We start from the raw sequence: 18855 nt of genomic DNA, 5'->3' as shown, positions 1-18855 counted from the left end.
GAGTAGCTGGGACTACAGGCGCCCGCCACCTCGCCCGGCTCGTTTTTTGTATTTTTTAGTAGAGACAGGGTTTCACCGCGTTAGCCAGGATGGTCTCGATCTCCTGACCTCGTGATCCGCCTGCCTCGGCCTCCCAAAGTGCTGGGATTACAGGCTTGAGCCACTGCGCCCGGCCAAACTCCAAATTCTTTAACCACGAAGAGGCACTAGGCATCATCATTTGCTGGGTTTAGCTTCCTCCTGGTGACAGGTGGCCACAGGGACTATTATTACTTTGATCCTATCTCCAAGGCCCTTTTCAACTGAGTCCGGGTGCCAAATGTTTTTTGTTGAAATTTTGCTACTTACCAGGAGCAACAGCATCTTAACAGCAAGCCTTAATCAAGCCTTTTTTCAATTCATCTGGAATAGTGATTTTATTTGCTTCTTTTCACCTCTGTCCTAATTGGGCCCTGTCTCCAGACAGATAGGGTGTGTCCCCACTTTCATTCTTCCATGGCCCTTCCACTGACTGAGACACTAGATTGGAAGCTGGCAGAGAATCAAGGGCTGGCTCTAGGCGCTCAGCATTTAAATATTCAAAGTTATGACACATTACTTATTCAGAGCTTACTCTCTAAGTCCTCTAAGGCAGAACCCGTTACAGACAGTAAAACTCTTGACAGTGAGTACAAGGCACACTGAAAAGCTGCTTATAAGGCAGGAAGTCCAGTGAAGAATGAGAGTGTGGAAGGAAACCTCGGGCCTGAGTTATGTGAAACTCTCTTCTCTGAGCTGGGGGGCACACGCAGTGCGGGGGCACACTGTGGCTTGATGAGCAGGCTGAGCTTTGTCTCCCTAAGTCCAGGCAGCACGGCATCCTGTGTCTCCTGGGTTCAAGTGATTCTCCTGCCTCAGCCTCCCGAGTAGCTGGGATTACAGGCACGTGCCACCATACCCGGCTAATTTTTGTATTTTTTAGTAGAGATGGGGTTTCACCATGTTGGCCAGCCTGGTCTTGAACTCCTGACCTCAGGTGATCTACCCGTCTCGGCCTCCCAAAGTGCTGGGATTACAGGGGTGAGCCACTGCGCCCGACCTAAAGTATTTTTAAATTATTCTGTTTCTGTTTCTTGAATTGTGAATCCTTCAGGTGGATCCACAGCAGGTCAGTGTATTGGACCTGCTGACATGCCTTCATGAATTGTTTTTCATGCAATTTGTAAGCTTTTCATTAGCACATCTTCATTGGAGGTTGTGGGAGCATCCCTGCAGAGCAGTTTTATGCTTGCTGCTGTTGAGAATCTCCAGGCTCACCGTGGGACTAGTTTTTCTGTTAACTTTTCAATTGGAGGGAGAGGGGAGGGATTGCATTGGGAGTTATACCTGATGTAAATGACAAGTTGATGGGTGCTGACGAGTTGATGGGTGCAGCACACCAACATGGCATAAGTATACATATGTACAAACCTGCACGTTATGCACATGTACCCTAGAACTTTAATAATAATAATAATAATAATAATAATAAAGAAATTACATTCAGTGTAGCAAATACTGTTAGCTATCTACCCAACCCATCTTTCCATCTTTCTTTCTAACAGAGCCTTGATTTTCAAAAAAAAAAACAAAAAACTTTTCAATTGGAGATGACTTTACCATAAAGGCAGTGTATTCCAGTTGCTCAGGCCTGGAGTTACAGTTTTTTTGTTTGTTTGTTTGTTTGTTTGTTTTTGAGGCGGAGTCTCGCTCTGTCGCCCGGACTGGAGTGCAGTGGCCGGATCTCAGCTCACTGCAAGCTCCGCCTCCCGGGTTTACGCCATTCTCCTGCCTCAGCCTCCCGAGGAGCTGGGACTACAGGCGCCTGCCACCTCGCCCGGCTAGTTTTTGTATTTTTTTTTTTTTAGTAGAGACGGGGTTTCACGGTGTTAGCCAGGATGGTCTCGATCTCCTGACCTCGTGATCGGCCCGTCTCGGCCTCCCAAAGTGCTGGGATTACAGGCTTGAGCCACCGCGCCCGGCCTGGAGTTACAGTTTTTATGGGTAATTCATCTCATTCGTGACAGACGGTCAGCTTCCATGCCGCTTTCCTGGACCAGTAGCTGGAGTTTTTCTGTTTCTGGTTTTAGTGGCACAGCAGCTCATTGTAGTGTTGGGCTTTATGCAGAGAGCCCTATTCCAGTGTTCAGCCCTGTGCAGGACTGAGGCTCAGCATGTCTTCCAAGCCCGCAGGGCCCCAGTCAAGGCCTGACGCATTGCAGGGGTCCTTGGCATGAGTGCCTGCCCATTTCCTACCTATTTTTTTTTTTTTTTTGAGACCGAGTCTCACTCTGCTGCTCAGGCTGGGGTGCAGTGGCACGATCTCAGCTCACTGCACCCTCCACCTCCTGGGTTCAAGTGATTCTCCTGCCTCAGACTCCTGAGTAGCTGGGATTATAGGTGCCTGCCACCACGCCCAGCTAATTTTTTTATTTTTAGTAGAGATGGGGTTTCACCGTGTTGGCCAGGCTGGTCTTGAACTCCTGACCTCAAGTGATCGCCTCAGCCTCCCAAAGTGCTGAGATGACAGGCATGAGCCACTGCACCCAGCCCCCACCTATTCTTTTAAGTCCATTCATTTGTTTTTTGTTTTTTTATTTTTTGTTTTATTTTGTTTTATTTTATTTTATTTTTTGCCAAAACCAAATACTTCTGAAAGTTTCATTCATTTATTTAATGGTTTCCTCTTCATTTCTGGGATTTACTTTCTAAGCTTCCAGTCTAGGCTATATATTAAAATTTTTTAAATTACATTTTATCCAGCAGTTCTATATGGTTAGTGTTAGAAAAAGCAGATAAGATGTTTTCATTCCTGTTCCATGACATGGAGAGCCTTTCCATGTCAGCTTGATCCATGATATTCTCCTGAGGCATTAGATTGTTTTCTGGATTTGCCTAGGTCTGGTGTCTTCAAATTGGATTCACTCTTTATACATACAGACACTCCCTTGGCTTTTTAACCATATATATTTTATGTTTTATCTCCCTTGTTAATAATCCTTAATTTAGTGACTGTGTGCATGGTGCTTATTTGGGGTCTCACAGCACAGACACATGAGAGGGGTGGTATAGTCTCCTGGTATGACCCCAAAACATCTGGATCTTCAGGCCACTCAGACAGCTGTTCTGGGGTTAAGTCAGATAACTTGTCACAGGTGACATCCGATTCCAGTGTCAATGGAGACACTCCTATCGTCTGTGTGACAAAGCTCTTTTCCTCTTGGTGTGAAGTGACTCTGACTTAGTTATACTAAATTCTCTGCAATGAAGACTTCTGTCTGGCAAACACATTTTCTAATTCCTAACTACTTAACAGACATTCTTCGAAGTAAAAATGTATCTGCTCATTGCTGTTTGTTGTTTGCTGTTTGCAGGAGTGAAAGGGAGGAGGTAAAACATGCTGAGCTGTAGCTGAGTTTCTCACAGCTTTCCTGGTTAAACAACAATTATTATTCAGTTTCTTTCCTCCCTGCCCACTACCAACTGGACCAAGTGTAAAAAAACACACACCTGAAGTCCTAAATCATGGGCCAGAGCCACATAAGTGAGGGCAGGATGTTGGAGGAATAGAGGGGGGAGAGTTTGGATAGACTTACTTCCTTCTGGGCCTATGATCCACTTGCCAAATAGCTACAGATGGGACCTCAGTTCCTTCTTCCAGCTGGGAATGTAATTTCCATGATTGTTCTTTTCATGACAAAACGAGGAGGTAATGGAAAGTTTGGGTGGCCTGAGGCTGAGGTTTAAAAAAAGCTCCACCTGTCCAAGTACAAGGTGTTCATGAAGATTTCAGGAAAGGAGAAGGGAGAAACACAAAGGAAAGCCAGGCAGGGAGAGCCCATTGCTGCCGCTGGCCTGAGAGGGAGAGCGTGACTGTCACAGGAGTGGGACTGATTGATTCTGTGCAGGGTGGGCCTGTTGCTGGGGACTCTGTGCTGTGCTCTTGTGACTGTGTGGATGGAGCAGGGACTGTAGCCCTGAAAGGGAATGGAATGGCCCCTTAGAGAGCCAATGATTGCCCCTTTACAGAAGGGAGCCTGCCCAGACCTGCCCTGGTGAAGCTGATTTTGACGGCAGTTAAGGCAGGGTCCTCCTAGCTGTTGCTAAGGCTGTTTTCTTTCCCATGTATGCAGCTTGAATTAGATTATAAAGCCTTTCCCTCAGGCCTGTTAGTGCTCGTTTCCCATCATTTATCCTGAAAGAGGGACTTCCTTAACACGGCCAGAGACCCTGCACATTCTGGCCCAGCCTGCCTCCCAGGCTCCTCCTCGTCCACCCTCACCCCTCACTCTGCACTACAGCCCCCCTGGCCTCCCTCTGTCCCTGGGGTCTGTGCTCCCTCCTGTCACAGGACTCTTGCACATGCTCTTCTCTGGCTGGAACACTCTCCCCTCTTTCCTTTACTTTGTGAAACCGTTGGTAAAACAATACAAGCTCCCTCTTCCAACTTTATTAGCTCTAGATCAAGCTGAAACTCTTAGAGCTGTAATGGAAAGTAACTTCTTCAGGAATGGGGTCACCTGGAGTCTCCATAGGAGACTGAAAAGGAGATCACCCAATATTTCAAGAGAAAGGCTTGGTATTAACCTACTATTGATGTGTAATACTTCCTTCTTTCCCAATTTCCAGACATCACTTTCCATTTGAAGATGCTTAGTTTCTAAATAATTTTTATTGCATTTAGCAGCATTGATTGTTTGTTGGTACAATATTTAGAAATGAATGAAGAAGCAGATAAGATGTTTTTATTCCTGTTCCATTGAGCATTTGTCCATGTGCCTGCACATCCTGGTCACTGAGTGGGTTGACATGACAAGGTTATATGATCCTGTGATCCTTTGTTGCGTGGCAGCAGCATTGATGTAGAAGCTGGTTGCATGGAGTAACTCCACTTACATTGCCCTCACTGGGCATCATCCACATTCCTTAGCCCAGAGGACACTTCCTGTCCACTCTGCCTAGGCTGGCCCACACCCTATGTCCCACATACCTTTCAATGCCCATGTCAAGTCTTCCTCCAACCATGGTAGCCTACTATTATCTCTGTTTCCTTTTAACCATTTGTCCATACCATTCATTTACAACATGGCATATACAGCCTTGCCTGCAGTTTAGGGCTGATGTTTAGAGAGTAGGGACTATGTTATTTATCTTTGCTGTCTCCACTGTGCCTGTCCTAGGGGCATGTAGTAGGTTCTGGGTAAACAGTTATTGGTGCCTCTCAAGGCACTCAGTGAATGCTCAGAACACTTGGTAAAGATTTATAGACAATGATGGAAAAATGACTCTTCTCTTCTTTCTCTCTAGTTACAAGTTGTTTCCAAATTGCGTCCCCTCCTTTGGGTTCCGCCATCTCCTGCCTCTCACAGACAGAGTGGACAGCTTCAATGAGGAAGTTCGGAAACAGAGGGTGTCCCGGAACCGAGATGCCCCTGAGGGGGGCTTTGATGCAGTACTCCAGGCAGCCGTCTGCAAGGTAACTTTCCTTTCTGGTCCTGTCCCTGCACGGGGAGGTCAAGGTAGAGAGCATCAGTGGGTGCTGGTACTTCCTGCAGGAGACTTTGAGTGCCCTGGCATATGGCTCCTGACCACTCCAAAGTCAGAGGGTGAGCTCAGTGGAACCTCTGGGAAATCTACAGCAACCAAATCAGCCAGAGCTCAGGAATGGATTGGGCTGGTGTGTGTCTCTCTGCCAGGGTGTGGTTGTGTGCAATGGAGTACTGTCTGCCAGAAGACAGCTGTCTGCATTGATACATTGGCTTTTTGGTTTATTTTCAGGGGAAAAAAGTAAAGGTCAAGTCATAGGCATAGAAGCTTGTAGAGCTTTCTGGACCAATTTTGGCAAATCTTAGAGATTGCTCTCTTGGGAAACCCAGTTGGAAAAGAATTGTGTGGCATCTTTGGTTGCAATTCTAGTTGTTTTCCTCCTGCTTCTCTGTGATTATATGAATCCAGAGGGAGGGCCTAGACTTAGATCAGAAATGAACTCATGCTTCGAGGGGTTCCAGTCCTAGCAAAATATATAAATGGAATGTTGGTGATAACATAGTCTTAAAATAATTTTCTACTGTTGAAACAACCCAATAACAATAACAAAAAAATCTCTCTTGAATTTACTCTCATAACACATACTTCAAAAATGTGTGTGTCTCTTCTTAGTCTTTGTGCATACATTTAGTATTTTTTCATAGTGGTCATCAATAGAGTGTGAATAATTGGTGATGCTTTCTTGAAAATTCACTCAATAGGTGGGGACTCTTCCATTTGGGGAGGGCAAGGTCAGAGGCTAGAACTCAGTCTAGAGAGCCTGCATATGGCAGCTGCTATTCACTGACTAAGCGATAAGCACTTAATTGCTCACTTACATAGTTTCTGACCTCAGAGCTTGAGTCTGGTGTGTCACACAGACTCCTGTTTCCTCTCCACTCAATCCTTGACAAGATGGGAAGAAAACCCCAGTTATCCTTTCTGAAATAAAAAACCAAAATGGCAGAAGGAAATGGATAAGGAGAAGGTAAAATGTAAAGAAAGCAGCAACAGCCATCTGCCGTTCTCTTGGTCCCACTGTGGTTCTGCCCTTCACAGAGTCCGTGGGCCCCTCCTGGAGAAGAAGGTAGCAGTGGTATCCTATCCAGGAAGGCTGCAGTGTGGCCTCTTCCCAGCTGCTGGCCAGAGCCAAATGGTTTGATTCAGAAGTCCCTGGTGTCTTTTAGCAGTCTGAGAGAGCCACATGGAACACAGCTAGAATGTATTCAGTTCTGAACCTTTCAAATGTTTCACAAAATAGTTTATGAATTTGATTCAGAAAGAAAAATTATATTTTTGACTGACTTTCAGATATTGACTATAGGAGGCGTTTTCTCAGACATTCAGCCAAATTCTGCTTTTTGGTAAGCAAAAAAAAAAAAAATAGTGCAGAGAAGACATAGGATCCCCCTCATCTCCCCACTTTGAGAATTTTATGGATTTTCTTTTTTTGGGAGATAAATTCAATCTTTCTCTGGAGAAAGAACCCAATTACAGGCCTAAGCAGTGTCTGAGTATATTTTATTTAATTAGATGAATTGGAAGGGCGTGTTTGATCACTTGGACCACAGTGGTCTTTGCAAAGCCATTTGATCCAGTCTTATGTCTATGGAACCTTCCTGTGCCATCCCCGATGGATGAACTCTTCAACCCTTTGAGACACAGTATTTCAAGACTCAAGCATTTCAGAGGCGATGCTAGCAGATTTTCTCAATTCACTGCCTGGACCTGGTGGATTATTATTGACGGAGAGGCACTTTATGAGCAAGTTTCAGGCTTATGCCTGTTGAAATTTGCTCTTATTCCTCACCACGACCTTTGCAAAAGGGAATACCTGGAAAGTTAATAATTGCTCAGAATTATGCAGCCGATGAGCCTCCAGCATCTCTCTTCGCCTTTTCTTTTCCATTGTGCTGTCAGTTTATGTTCCGGTGCATACTAAGCAATTTATTTCTCACTTGACATCACCTATTTATAAAATATGTCATCCTTCCAGCTCACCACAGCCTTATGGTAACAAAAAATTGGAAGTAGTTTATGGACTACCTTTGGATGAAAGACTATGCAACAGTCATACTATTTAAAATATTTAATGACTTGAACAATGTGTAAGATATTAGTATCAGATGGCTCTAATAGTAACTTTGTTCTCTCTTGGCTCTCCTAGGAAAAATTGTCCTTAAGGAAGATATAACTCAATGTTTTACATTTTAAGAATTTCCAGAATAATACGTAAGATAAATTATGATTGGCATGGGAAGCAGGTTATAAAACAGTATGGACAGTATACTTCTGTTTTGCAAACAAAAGAAAAAAATTGGGCAAAGATTGGAAATAGAACAAAATGATAACAGTGGTTGTCTCAGGTGACAGGATTATATTTTTCTGATAGGTGATAGGCTTATTTTCTTCTTGGTGACTTTTTGTTTAATATTAACTAAATTTCCACAGTGAATATGTATGATTTCTTTTTTTTTTTTTTTTTTTTTATTCTGGAACAGTTTCAGAATAAAGAATGGTGAAATGAAACCTCATGTACTCATTGTTCATCTTTAATGATTACTAACTCATGACCAGTCTTGTTTCATTTGTATTCCCAACCACACCCATATTTGAAGCAGGCCTTGGCTATCATTTGTAAGTCTTAGGTATCCCTTACTTTGTTTACTGAATGCTGTGTCTCCTCCTGATCTGGCCAGATTAAAGGCCCTTCCACTGGATCCTGCAAACAGTGGAACAGAGGGAGAAGGCCTGGAATCTTGTGCAGTTGGCTCGTGCGTCACAAGGGCTGGAGCTGGCCAGGCAATTCCCCGGCAGCACTGCACGCTCTACTTCCCCTGACCCTGTGCCCTGGAGATGGAGCTGATAAGAGGCCTATCTCCCAGCGCCACAGGGAGCTCTTTGTCCTGGTTTTATTCTCACTCTGGTTTTTTTCTCATTCTTGTTTCCCTGAATGGACTGTTAGTTATCAACTTGTGGGATTTGGGGTATGGAATATTCACATGTCTGACTTTAAATACACCTCTGTGGCCTGCTCTTAGAAAGTTGTTCTTTGCAAAAAGAAGGAAAGATAGTTTCTTCTATTTAGGATTCCTGAATAGTTTCTATTTAGGATTCATTCCATTTATGATAAGGACCCTGCTTCTATGAATGGAGGTTTTGAGTTGCTTTATTTATCCTCTGCCGGTCACATTGCTGTGAGAGGTCATCTAACAGCATCCACAGCTAAGCATCCACAGCTAAGGGATGCCTGTCTCGTCAAGGCAGGCATTTTTTTCTAATGCACTGTTCCTGGCTGGAGTTGGAGAATGCCACTGCCTGTAATTTTTTATCTTTACCCAGAGCCTATGATTGAACCTGTTTATAGGTTTTTATGGTCAGAATAAGGGTTTATCTGCCAGGACCTTCTGGAAGTTGACTCTAAGTTGTTTGTTCTAAAATTGTACAGGCGGAAGTGTGATGTGTGGTTCAGACTGGAAATATGACTGCTTTCCTATTAACTCAAAACAGGGCACGCCCTTGGCCTAGGGAGGACAAAGGGTGAACAGTTGCCTGGAAGCTCTGGGTCCCAACTTATCAATTATCACTTTGCTCTTCTTCATGGCTCTCAGGTTAAAGAAGTTACTTGTACATTTGAGCTTGGCTGGGTACATGCTAGCAGAACAGTATTCTATGTGCTGCTTTTTTTGGTCAGCCAGAAAATAAATCAATGCAACCAAGCACGTTTCCCTGTTTGTCTCCACTGATAGAGCCCTGGCACGTATCCTTTGTATTCTTGAGACAGAGTTTCGTTTTAATCCTGATTCTCTTAATTTTGCATTATGTGTTCAATTTTTAAAGCATTTATGTCCTCTCAGAAATGGGTGGATGAATAAGTTTTTTTTTTTTTTTTTTGAGACGGAATCTCACTTTGTCATCCAGGCTGGAGTGTGCAGTGGCGCAATCTTGGCTCACTGCGAGCTCCGCCTCCCAGGTTCAGGCCATTCTCCTGCCTCAGCCTCCCAAGCAGCTGGGACTGCAGGCACTTGCCACCATGCCTGGCTAATTTTTTAGTATTTTTTTAGTAGAGACAGAGTTTCACCATATTAGCCAGGATGGTCTCAATCTCCTGACCTCGTGATCCACCTGCCTCGGCCTTGCAAAGTGCTGGGATTGCAGGTGTTAGCTCTGCGCCCGGCCAAATAAGTTCTTAAAGCAAACAAGGTAGATTTATGTATTGAATAACTTTTTTTGGCAGGAATTGAGACCTTTATTCTTCCCTGGCCAGAATATCTTATCTAAAATGAAGACCACAGCCTCAGAGGAGCCATGATTCTTGTTGGAGGATCCTTACCAGAGTCCTATAGTATATTGGTAGGACTCTGATAAGGGTTGTTCCCATTTTACAGGGGTGGAAACTGTGTGTCACAAGGGACTAATTGCACTTAGTAAGGAGTAGAACCAGAATGTGAACCAGTTCTGTTGATTCGAAATGTGTTACTCAGTGACTGTGTGCTCTGGGAAGTAGCAATAATGCACTGTTGAGCAAGGGATACTGCATTTATTTATTTAAAAAAACATTTTTTTTTCTTTTTTTTTGGAAAGGAGGTCTCACTCTATCACCCAGGCTGGAGTGCAGTGGTGAGATCATGGCTCACTGCATCTTCGCCCAGCTAATCTTTTTGTATTTTTAGTAAAGACAGGGTTTCTCCATGTAGGCCAGGCTGGTCTTGAACTTCTGGGCTCAAGTGATCTGCCCACCTCAGCCTCCCAAAATGCTGGAATTATAGGTGTGAACCACGGCACCCAGCCTATTTATTATTATTTTTTAAATAATACATTCCAAATCTAGGAAGGCACTGAATTTAGAGTCATGTTTTCCTGACTCAAGCTCTGACTCTTCTGCTGTCGGCTGCCTCCATGGAAGCCAGTTGACTTCTCCAGGCCTCAGAGAGCACATCTGGGAGAGGCAGGGAGGCACGGGACTGGAGGGAGGTGCTCCAGGTTGCCTTCCATCTGTGCCAGCCAGTGCCACTTCTTGCAGAGGACTTGGTCACAGCCCTGTCTCCTTTGCTCAGGGCTTTGATTTTGCTTTTTTGTCTCTTCTGGCTCAGGCTTAAGCCTCAGACCCAGTAGGGGCTGCTGCAGATTCCTGTAAAATGTGGAAAATTCCCCAGTCCCAGAGTCAGGCACAACATTGTCAGGGATTCCTCTTGCCCCCTCCCAACTCCCAGTCCCTGCAGAATTGACTTGCTTTCTTTTACCTTATTGCCTGATTTCTTTTAGACCTCAGACTTGTGTCACTTTTCCAAGCATGAGTTCAGAAATACAGGAGGAATTGCCTTTCTTTCTTCAAGGAAGGCATCCCCCCACTCCTCCAACCTCCGCACCACCTGAAGAGAGGGACCCGCCACATGTTCTGCTTCCCGGCTGTCTGCGTTGTTTGTCTCAGCATGTGTGAGCTGCTTCTGCTAGCAGATCTCACCACAGGTTTCCAGGGCTTGATCCAGCGCCAGGCTGCCTGCTTTTCCTGTGCTGCTGTGTCTTTGGGAAGCACCACTAAAGTATTGGATTTCCCTGGGCATTGTGCATGCAGATGTGCAGACCCTCCGCTCTGCGGGGTTGTTGTCAGACAGGTGTGGTGCAGCTTCTCCTTGGCTTTCTGTGTGGCAGAGGGCAGTGGTTTCATGTGCACCCCTGAATCCTTCTACTGTTTTGGTCTCTCAGGCGGCATCCCAAGTGCAGGACTTCGTGTTTTCCTTGCTCTGCCTTCTGCTGTGAGCTGTGTTGTGGGCACCGACAGCTGCTGTTCTGGGTTGAGCGGTGGGAACTGGCTGAGTCATAACTCAGTATTGTGAACAGGGCACATGGAAGAGTTTGCATTTCTTTTTGCCCTCTAGTGTAAACCAGTCACATGCCTGCTTTGCACCTGTGCTTAGGAGGTGTCTGCACATGCTGGTGGCTCCCTTCACTGATCAAGGCAGGGAATAATCATCCCGGGGGAAGGGTAGGAGGCCCCTTTGATGGCTGGGGCTCTATTTTCATACCAGGTGAGAGTGTCAATTTTTTATTTTAAGTCAGAGGCTCCTTCTTGCTTGGAATGTCCACTGGGCAAAGATGAAAGGAGACAGGAATTTGCTCTTGGGCTCTTGTTGCAAGGCTCTCTGCCTGTGGCCTCTACCTGTGGCCTCTGGATTCCAGCCACAGTGACCTGGAGTCCATTACTCTGACTCAGGCAAGGCCTTTGCACGTGCTCTTTCCTCTGTTTGGATACTCCATTCCTGTATTCCTGGATTTCTTTGATACTCCTTCCCTGTATTCCTGATTGGCTGGCTTCCCTTCCTCCCTCCCTTCCTTCCTCCCTCCCTCCCTCCCTCTCTCTCTTCCTTCCTTCCTTCCTTCCTTCTTCCCTCTCTCCCACCCTCTCTTCCCTCCCCTCCCTCCCTCCTTCTCCCTCCTTCTCTTCTTTCTTTCTCTCTTTCCTTCCTCCCTTCCTCCCTCCTTTCTCTTCTCTTCTCTTCTCTCTTCCTTCCTTCCTTCCTTCCTTCCTTCCTTCCTTCCTTCCTTCCTTTCTTTTCTCTCTCTCTCTCTTTCTTTCTTTCTTTCTTTCTTTCTTTCTTTCTTTCTTTCTTTCTTTCTTTCTTTCTTTCTTTCTTTCTTTCAGTAGATTTTATTTTTTATAGCAGTTTTAGGTTCACAGCAGAAATGAATAGAAAATAAAGAATCCCACAACTTCCCTCTGGCCACTGCACACACAGCCTCCCCCACCATCAGCATTCCACATCCGTGTGGTATATTTGTTACAATCAGTGACCCGGTCAGTGTTGACACATCATTATCAACCAGAGTCCATAGTTCACAGTAGGGTTCACCCTTGGTTTGTACAGTTCTGTGGGTTTTAACAAATGTACGACAACAGGTAGCCACCATTAAATACCACACAGAGTAGCTTCCCTGCCCCGGAAGTCCCTGTGCTCCACCTGTCTATTCCTGCTTCCTCCCCCTGAATCTGTTTTCCTTTTAATGTCTAACCTGTGCCTGTTTGTGTTTCAGATCTCAGCTTCACTGTCTATTTGTCAGAGAAGCCCTTGCTGATGGACTTCCCTGACTAGGTCAGGATGCCCTGGCTCCAGGCAAGCCCTTAATCACTTCTGTCCTAGTTATCATCTTATTTTTATTTATTTGAAGCATTCCTGGAATGCCTGCCTCTCTTTGAGATCGTGAACTCCCTGAAGGCAGGGATATGTCTTTTTTCTCATGACTGTATTCCCAGCACCACACACTGCTGGGCACATAATAGGTCCTTGTTAAACATCTGGTGAACAAAGGCTTCGTTCTCACAGTTGCCTTGGTGCTTCTGAAGTTCAGGAATACCAGGTTCTTCTGGCCCCAAGCTTGTCCCATCCTGGATGGGACTTCCACCTTCCCATCCACCAGGCTGCCTCCATGGAATTTATAGTGCTTCGTGCAAATTCATTAAAGCAGAATCAGAAGTGCTATTACTTGGTAATACCTTTCCATTCAGAAAGCATTTATTGGCTGTCCAGTAAATGCTCAGTGGCAGGTATGGTGGAGAAAACTAAAGATAGGTGAGAAGTCTCTATCCTCTGGGATTTGATTTGAGCCTGCAGATCCATTAGAAGGGAAATAAGACAATCAAGTTTGGAAACATTAGAGTGAACCATATAAAATTATTGATATTTAACTATTGGTGATATTTGTTCTTTGCCTATTGATGTTTTTCCTGCAAAAAATGGAAAATTTGTATGGTTCAACCTTCTTCATTCCAAAATGTTCTATAATTCAGATTGGACTCTGTCACAGAGTACACATTAGAAATGTTATCCTGCACATTGCTGGGATTTGAGCTCAAGAGGAATGTTTGTATCCTGAGTCATAGGCCAGGATTTCTTTTTCCCAAGGAAAGAAATGCTACACTTTTGGCCTTATTAAGTTTAGCCACAGAACAGATTTTTTTTAAAAAAGATATTTCATTGCAAACAGTGGATGGAAGTAGGAAAAACAAACTAAAAACAATGTGTATATTGTTATAAAGGGATGGAAATATGCCTGAATGTCAACATGATTCGGGAAACCAATCACAGAGACCCTCTAACCTTGTTTTGCCTTATGTGCTGTGGAGACTCCTCTGTCCCCAAGCTCAGATCTACTGTGGGAGCTGCCCAGGTCAGTTCCCTTTCCTGCCTTGAAACCTGTCCCCTTTTCCTCAGTGCTTGCCTGAAAGGTTATCGGACAGTGTTTTGTTATTACATTTGAAAACGTCTTGAGTACTTACTGTGTACAAGACGTCCTCTTAGGTGCTGTGGGGAATGCAGAGTTGAAGTCGCCATGGTGCCTGTCTCCATGAGCATCACTCTAGTTGTAGGACTGATGTATGTGTAGGATCTAAGGCACAGCCAGAGCACAGACTCTGGAAGGACTGGCTCCTTCGGATCCGTGGTTCAATTATAGCATTTTTCTCTCTCAGTGGATCATCCTGGTCTCTTGCTTCCAGGTGATGCACTGGTGCTAATGATGCTGTTGATCACCACTGGCTGAGTGCTTTTGAGAGCCAGGTTCTGTACCAGGCATTTAACAGTGTTTCTTCCACATACTCCTTTGAAGGTAGCTTTACTGTCTCCTTTGATGAGGAAACAAGCCTAGAAAGGTGGAGTAACTTCTCCAAAGTCTTACAGCCACAAAAGGCTGCACCAGAGTTGGAAACCTTATCCACCTGCTGGTATGGCTTAACCTTGGCATTAGAGTATCTGCCATCTTTTGAAGTCACAGGGGAACAGAGAAGTGGGAAGGGTGTGCTTCCAAAGAGAGCACAGTCCCAGTCTAAGGAACCATCACAGTTACCCACATGACCCAGTTTGCCAACTGTAGAATGGCACTGAAACAGTCCCAGGGGAAGACAGTTGCATATGCCACTTTTTTCTGGAGCTAAGAGTTTCCTCTCTATCAGCAACAGTTATCATGTGACTCTATCAACCCTCAGGATTTTCCAGGGGGGCCACTGGTACTGTCAGAAGTTAGCATGCTGATGGATATGTGAAATGCTTATCTTTGCCCCTGACTTCCCTGTCTGTAAAATGGAAACTGTGGTATCTGCCTTCTCATTCCTAATTTGGAGGGCGTCTCAGACCCATTGCCTCTGCTCCCTCGGGTTTTCTCACATGGCACTGAGGCACAATGCTGCTTTTCACTTGGTGGATCTTTCCCAGCAGAGAGAGTACATGTGCCTGGCGACTCTTCTGTGACAACTGGGGCCCACAGGCTGCGTTGATAACAGTCTTGAGGGCCTCTTCATTTGGACAATTGTTAATTTTAATTAGGCAGATTGACCTCGGGATCAGAGAACCTAGAAATTTAAAGCTACAGTCTCTGGAATGGCATCTTTATTCCAAGACTCCCTTGTGTTTGAACTAGCAAGCCAAGGTCTGTGAGCCAGCCCATGTTCAGGCAGGCCCCACTTGTGTTTTCTGACAGCTGAGTGGGATGTTGGCTTTCCTCAGATTCCCAGGAATTGGTGGTCCGGGCTTTCCCCTGCACTTTCCCACGGGGCGTCCTTGAATCTGCCTGTCTCACTTGTCATGCTCTGCCATTGTCCATTTGCGTAAATAAGTTGCTATGAAATGGGCCTGGGGATCCCAAGGCTTAACATGAGCCAGTAGGAAGATTCAGCTGCCAAATACAGGCCACGTGCTCCAGGTCCAATTCAGAGTCTACAGGCCACTTTTTCAGCCTACTTCCTCTGTGCAGGTCAGACCACACCCAGGGAACCATGCCTGACCTGCCTCTGGGAGCTGTGTTTAAGACACACGTTGACAGCGAGAGAGCAGAGGGGATAAGTGGGTGGTGCCAGGCATGGGAACCAACCACATCCTCAGAGGAGAGACACCATGGGAGTAGCATGGTAACTGACCTCAGATACCATTATAAAAGAGGTAATAGACCATTTTGGCTATTCCAGGGGATGTACTCGATGTACTAGGGTAGCCACAGGAAAGCAGGTTGGAGTCCAATGTAAGGAAGAATTTTCTTGTTTTTTTTTTGTTGTTGTTGTTGTTTGAGATGGAGTTGCACTCTGTCACCCAGGCTGGAATTCAGTGGTGTGATTTCAGATCACTGCAACCTCCGCCTCCTGGGTTCAAGCAATTCTCCTGCCTCAGCCTCCCAAGTAACTAGGATTACAGGCACGTGCTACCACGCCCGGCTAATTTTTGTGTTTTCAGTAGAGACGGGATTTCACCATGTTGGCCAGGCTGGTCTCGAACTCCTGACCTCAGGTAATGCACCTGCCTCGGCCTCCCAAAGGGCTAGGATTACAGGTGTGAGCCACCGCGCCGGCCATGGAAGAATTTTCTGTCAAGGAGAGCTGTTCAGCAGTATGGCAGTGAGTGTGTGTGTGGGCCCCACACCCAGGTGGCAGGTGCTGGAGGAAAGACCCCTGCACTGGATGGGAGGCTGTACAAGAACCTCTGAGGTTCCTTCCAGGCTTCAGGTGCTACATGTTTTCTCTGTTTTTCTACCCAGTCATCCATTGGTGCTTTTGTCCTGTTGTAGCCCCTTGGAGCCTGTCTTCTCTGGTTCTCAGCGGTGCACCCTCTAAGCTGCCCCTGTATTTGGCCACAGTGACCATGAACTCTGCTATACATGCTCATTTTATTTGCCAAGTGCAGCTGACTTTGAGCTGACTTCTTCCTGGCTCCTGTTGGCTTCCCATGGAGTCACTTTACCATGTGGGTGAAAGTCAGGTAGGACAGAGACCAGGGACAAACTGTGGAGGGTGGGGCAGAGAAGGATGGAAGCTGTTCTTGGTTCTCTGTGTGAGCTTCCTTTTTTGTCAGACCTGTAGCCACAGAGTGTGACTTCTTTCAGCCTTAAGAAGCCAAATTGTCCCACAGGCTGGAAGCTTGTGTCATCAAACTAGTGAAACCAGGTCCTTTACTCCCTAACCATTTGTTTCTGTCTCTGTCAGTCCCTATGTTCTCTGGGGTCAGATGCTGGAAGTGAACAAGCCAGCGAGTCTGTCTTCACTCCTGGGAGGAGTCCATTTTTGTTAATTTTCTCAGTGACTGGGAAGGGCTGGTCTTCCATCTCATTCCTGCTTCCCCTTTTCATGGATGACTGAGGGTGAGGTCAGATTTTAAGGAACTGAGAGGAGGAAATGGAATAGGTCTGCTAGTCTTAAAAAAGAGAGAGAGGTGAGTGATGAGAGTTTGGTGGCATAGCAGGGTGAAGAGAAGCGCCCCCTCCTCTGGTCGCCGCCGTGGCGTCCGCGCGTGGGTCCCGGAGGAGTTCCGTTGGGTGCGGGTCGAGGCTGTTGAGTGAGACGTGCCCCTCCCACGTGGGGAAGGGCGCCGCCTGGTCCGGCGAGCGCACGTCCCGTGCTCCCCTCTGGCGGGTGAACGCGGGCCGTGTGAGCAGTCGCGGTGGGCTCGGGCCGGGCACGTGTGCGCCGGCCGGCCGCCTGGAGGGGCTGCCAGATGACAGAGGGACGAAGGAATAAATTCTCCAAAGAGGGTGGGGTTTGCAGGGCTGTGTTTCCTCAAGGAGGGAGGAGCACTTCTTCCCTTGGGATGGTGAGGTCAGAGCGAGGCTGGGAGGACACGCCAGTTTGTTTAGGACAGAGTGGAGAGCGCTGGGTGAAAGGCATCCTAGGGCCTAGGAGCAGAACTGTGAGATCCTGGGAATAGGTGAAGAGAGAAGTCCTTTTACCTATCTCTATGGGTAACGAAACAGGTGAGGTCATTCCCTCGAGTGAGTGTGAAAGTGGGAGCTGGAAATAGACCTCATGGTGAATTTGACCAGTGAACAAAGAGAAGTGATAAGACTTGCAGCCCTGACAGAATGCCTGACTTCATGCATCTGCATCCAGTGCATTTCCGCCCCACACACTCCTGACGCTTTCATCTGAGGCTGGCCTCTGTCATGTTTAGTGAAATTGGTTTTGTTTACATTTTGACTTTACTCAGAGACATAGAGAAAAGTTCAGCTAAATAAACAGGTCTTCTCTTTCTTTTAAAAACTATTTTTTATAAAAAGAGTTTATTCAACATAAAAAATTAGAAAATATAGATAAGCAGAAAGGAAATAAGCATCACCCATACTTCTATCAATATAATCTAAAGATAAGATGATGTGCTTCTGAGTTATAGACATGAGTGACAGTTTTTCAACTCCATGGAAATACTATGATGATAATTATTAATCACCATTTATCCCATACCAGGTACTGAGGGGGGTGCTCAATGTGTATCATCTTCTTCAGTTCTCTCAACAACCCTATTTTATCAATACTATTATTATCTCCCTCTTATAAACAAGGAAGCTGAGATAGGGAAAGATGAAGTAACTTGTCTAAGATCACAAAAACAAGATAAGGGAGACATGGGACTGAACTCAGATTAGCCAGATACCTGAGCCCATGCACATAAATTCTGTGTGGATACTGCTATTAAATAAAAAAGTATTTGGGCCCAGCGTGATGGCGCATGCCTGTAATCCCAGCACTTTGGGAGGCCAACGCGGCGATGGTTCAAGCCTAGGAGTTCAATACCAGCCTGAACATTGAAGTATAATTGATGTACAATGAGCTATACATATTGAAAGTGTACAGTTTAACAAATTTTGATATTTATGTACACTCACGAAAGCAACTCTGCAATCAAGGTAACAAACATATCCTTCACCCCCAAAAGTGTATTTATGCCCCTTTGTCATCATTTCTTCCTCTTCACCCACCTGCCTCCCTTACCCCAGGCAATGAATTTGCTTTCTGTCACTGCACACTAGACTGCATTTACTCAAATTTCGTATATCTAGTATACACTCTTTTTTTGCCTGCCTTATTTCCCTTAGCAGTTGAGATTCATTCATGCTGTTAGTGTATCCATTCATTCCTTTGTTGTTGAGTAGTATTCCATCACATAGATACACAACAGTTTATGTATCCATTCATCTATTGATGGACATTAGTTTTTGCCTGTTATGACAGAGCTGCTGTAAATGTTCATGTTCATGTCTTTGTATGGACGTATGCTTTCATTTCCCTTGGGTCAGTACCCAGGAGTGGGATGGTTGGGTCATATGGTAGATGTTTAACTTCTTAAGAAACTGCCAAACTGTTTTCCAAAGAACATTTATCATTTTACATTCCTACCAGCAGGGTGTGAGGGTTCCAGTCTCTACATATCTTTATCAACATTTGATGTGGTCAGTCTTAAATGTTAGACACTTTAAAGGCATGTGGTAGGATCTTATTGTAGTTCTGAATTAATACAAGGCTTTTAAATTGTTTAGCATGCAATAATTGATACTCCCTGT

The 18855-nt window shown here is 45.4% G+C and overlaps 1 protein-coding gene across 1 annotated transcript in view; it reads left to right on the top strand.

Annotated features, from left to right (window-relative positions):
- The window catches only part of ITGB5 (integrin subunit beta 5), a 123409-nt gene that overhangs the window by 40818 nt on the left and 63736 nt on the right, over positions 1 to 18855 (top strand). The window contains exon 5 of the mRNA XM_010354817.2: positions 5326 to 5494. Within this exon, the coding sequence (XP_010353119.2) occupies positions 5326 to 5494 (169 nt within the window). The remainder of the gene's footprint in view (positions 1 to 5325; positions 5495 to 18855) is intronic.

Source organism: Rhinopithecus roxellana, chromosome 1 (assembly GCF_007565055.1).
Source record: "Rhinopithecus roxellana isolate Shanxi Qingling chromosome 1, ASM756505v1, whole genome shotgun sequence".
Taxonomy (NCBI): domain Eukaryota; kingdom Metazoa; phylum Chordata; class Mammalia; order Primates; family Cercopithecidae; genus Rhinopithecus; species Rhinopithecus roxellana.
The sequence above is the reverse complement of the archived record's forward strand: the minus strand, read 5'-3'. Positions and strand labels throughout refer to the sequence as shown.